The 2,198-nt window shown below is 32.2% G+C and overlaps 1 protein-coding gene across 1 annotated transcript; it reads left to right on the forward strand.

The window, feature by feature from the left end:
* The first annotated feature begins 605 nt into the window (after positions 1-605).
* Positions 606-1,812, forward strand: LOC107389448 (olfactory receptor 13C9-like). The gene has a single exon (XM_015965580.3). The coding sequence runs from the start codon at positions 606-608 to the stop codon at positions 1,524-1,526; it is 921 nt and encodes a 306-aa protein (XP_015821066.1). The 3' UTR covers positions 1,527-1,812.
* Positions 1,813-2,198: the final 386 nt, after the last annotated feature.

Below are 2,198 nucleotides of genomic sequence, written 5' to 3' on the forward strand. Positions count from 1 at the left end.
AGCTTCCCTGGGGCTCAGTGACAGAAGTGAGGCTGCAGTATACATAGTGCCACCAGTCCCTCTGACCACCACCAGCAGGCAAGGCGAGTTAAGTGTCTTGCCCAAGGACACAACAGTAACATACTGAGCAGGGCTCGAACCTGCAACCTTCCAATTACAGGGGTAGGAACTTTTTTTCTTCTTCTTTTAAATAATTTGCACACTCAGAAAATGTTTTGTCTCACTCTCATTTCTTGTTGTTACATGTTTAAACTCTATGTAAAATGTTATGTTTGGCCGTTCTTCAAGTAATTTTCAACTTTTGATTGGGGCTGTAGTTTATTTTTATTATTTTTTTACATTTTGCATGTTCGATTTATTGTGACGTTATTTTACCTTACTTTTGTAATGCTACACTGTTTAGTAGAAAAAAAAAACTTATTATGGCAATGCTTCAGAGGTTACATCTCCAGAGATGACGTCTTTAAAGAAATCTAATAAAGCCTTCCAGTAAGAATCAAAACTTAACTTATTGCTTTTAAATTGAGGTGAAGTAAAGCCACAAGCATTTACTAACTGTCTAATAGGTTAATAGATAAAGTCTTTAATATTGAATTAAAATATTTATGGATAATGAGACTAATGCATCCTATTTAACTCTTAGTGGGTTCGGAGAAATGAACAAATACAGGTATTTGTTTTTTGCCATTTTGTTTACCATATATGTTTTAATTATATGTAGTAATTCTACTATTGTGTATATTATCTGGAAAACACAAAACCTCCATGAGCCCATGTACATTTTTATTGCTGCTTTGTTATTTAACTGTGTTGTTTACGCCACCACTGTTTACCCAAAACTCCTGATAGACTTTGTATCTGAAAAACAGATCATATCATATTCAGCCTGCCTCTTCCAGTTCTTTATGTTTTATTCTGTAGGTGGAACAGAATTCTTACTGTTGGCAGCCATGGCTTTTGACAGATACGTGTCCATTTGTAAACCTCTGCTATATCAAACTATCATGAGGAAAAGTACAGTGAATATTATCCTGATTTTAGTTTGGTTTTTACCTGCCTGTCACATTGCAGCTGAAACTATTTTAAGTGCTGAAACAAAAATATGCAATATAAATATGAAAGGAATATTTTGTAACAATGTTTTTTTCTCCCTTCATTGTGTCAAATCAAGAGCACTTACTGTGTTGGGACTTGTTTCTTTATTAGATCTTGTTTTACTTCCCATGCTTTTCACATTTTTCACATATGCAAAGATATTTCTAGTATTGTTTCAAAATGGTAAAATATTCAGGAGAAAGGCTGCTGAGACCTGCATACCCCACCTTTTAGTTTTAATCAACTTCTCTTATTTAGCAGCTTATGATGTTGCTATAGCTCGAGTGGAGTCAGATGTTTCTAAAATTGCTCATTTTATAATGACTTTGCAAATATTTTTGTACCATCCTCTGTTTAATCCTTTTATCTATGGCCTTAAAATGAAAGATATTTCAAAGCAACTGAAACACTTTTATTTAAACAAAGTGTAAGTGCAATAGTTTGCAATTTTTAAACAAATTTATTTTCAGTGAGAGTTCAAATATAACATCTTTTTTTGTTACCACTGTATTGCAGAGAATATTATTTTGGGCTTTTTTAGGATATTGACATAATTTAAAGAAAAAACACAGGAAAAGGCCTCTACAGACTTTTTTCTTGCTAGAATTATTGAGTCACTTTCCCATAATTATTTTAGAAGTGATAACTGTTAGAGCTGACAAATGTACTAAAATAATTGCATAAAATAATAATCTTACTAATGGGATGGTTTCATTATTTTTCTGTAAATAGCCATTTATTTAGTCTGTCTTCTTAATTACTGAATTAGACATTATGGTAAGCAAAATTAGTGGACACTTATATTTCTGTAGTATTTCATAAAATTAACCGTTTCATACATGATGGTAACTCTAGTGGAAAGCTATTCAAAATGTTTTTGCTTTTAAGCAAAGTTGTAAAGCTGTTGTTACATTTGAGTCTTCTCGTTGGACCCTGGTTAGTCAAGCCAACATATTTCATGTTCAGAACTTCTGTTTCAATACCTATTTATATGTACTGCCACCAATCCAATTATATTAATTCAATTTGATAAAATGCAACAAAGTAAAGGGACAATGCAATGCCAACAGGAGACTAAATGTTTTAATACGTAATAAATTGAA

Source organism: Nothobranchius furzeri, chromosome 14 (assembly GCF_043380555.1).
Source record: "Nothobranchius furzeri strain GRZ-AD chromosome 14, NfurGRZ-RIMD1, whole genome shotgun sequence".
In the NCBI taxonomy this organism is placed as follows: Eukaryota; Metazoa; Chordata; class Actinopteri; order Cyprinodontiformes; family Nothobranchiidae; genus Nothobranchius; species Nothobranchius furzeri.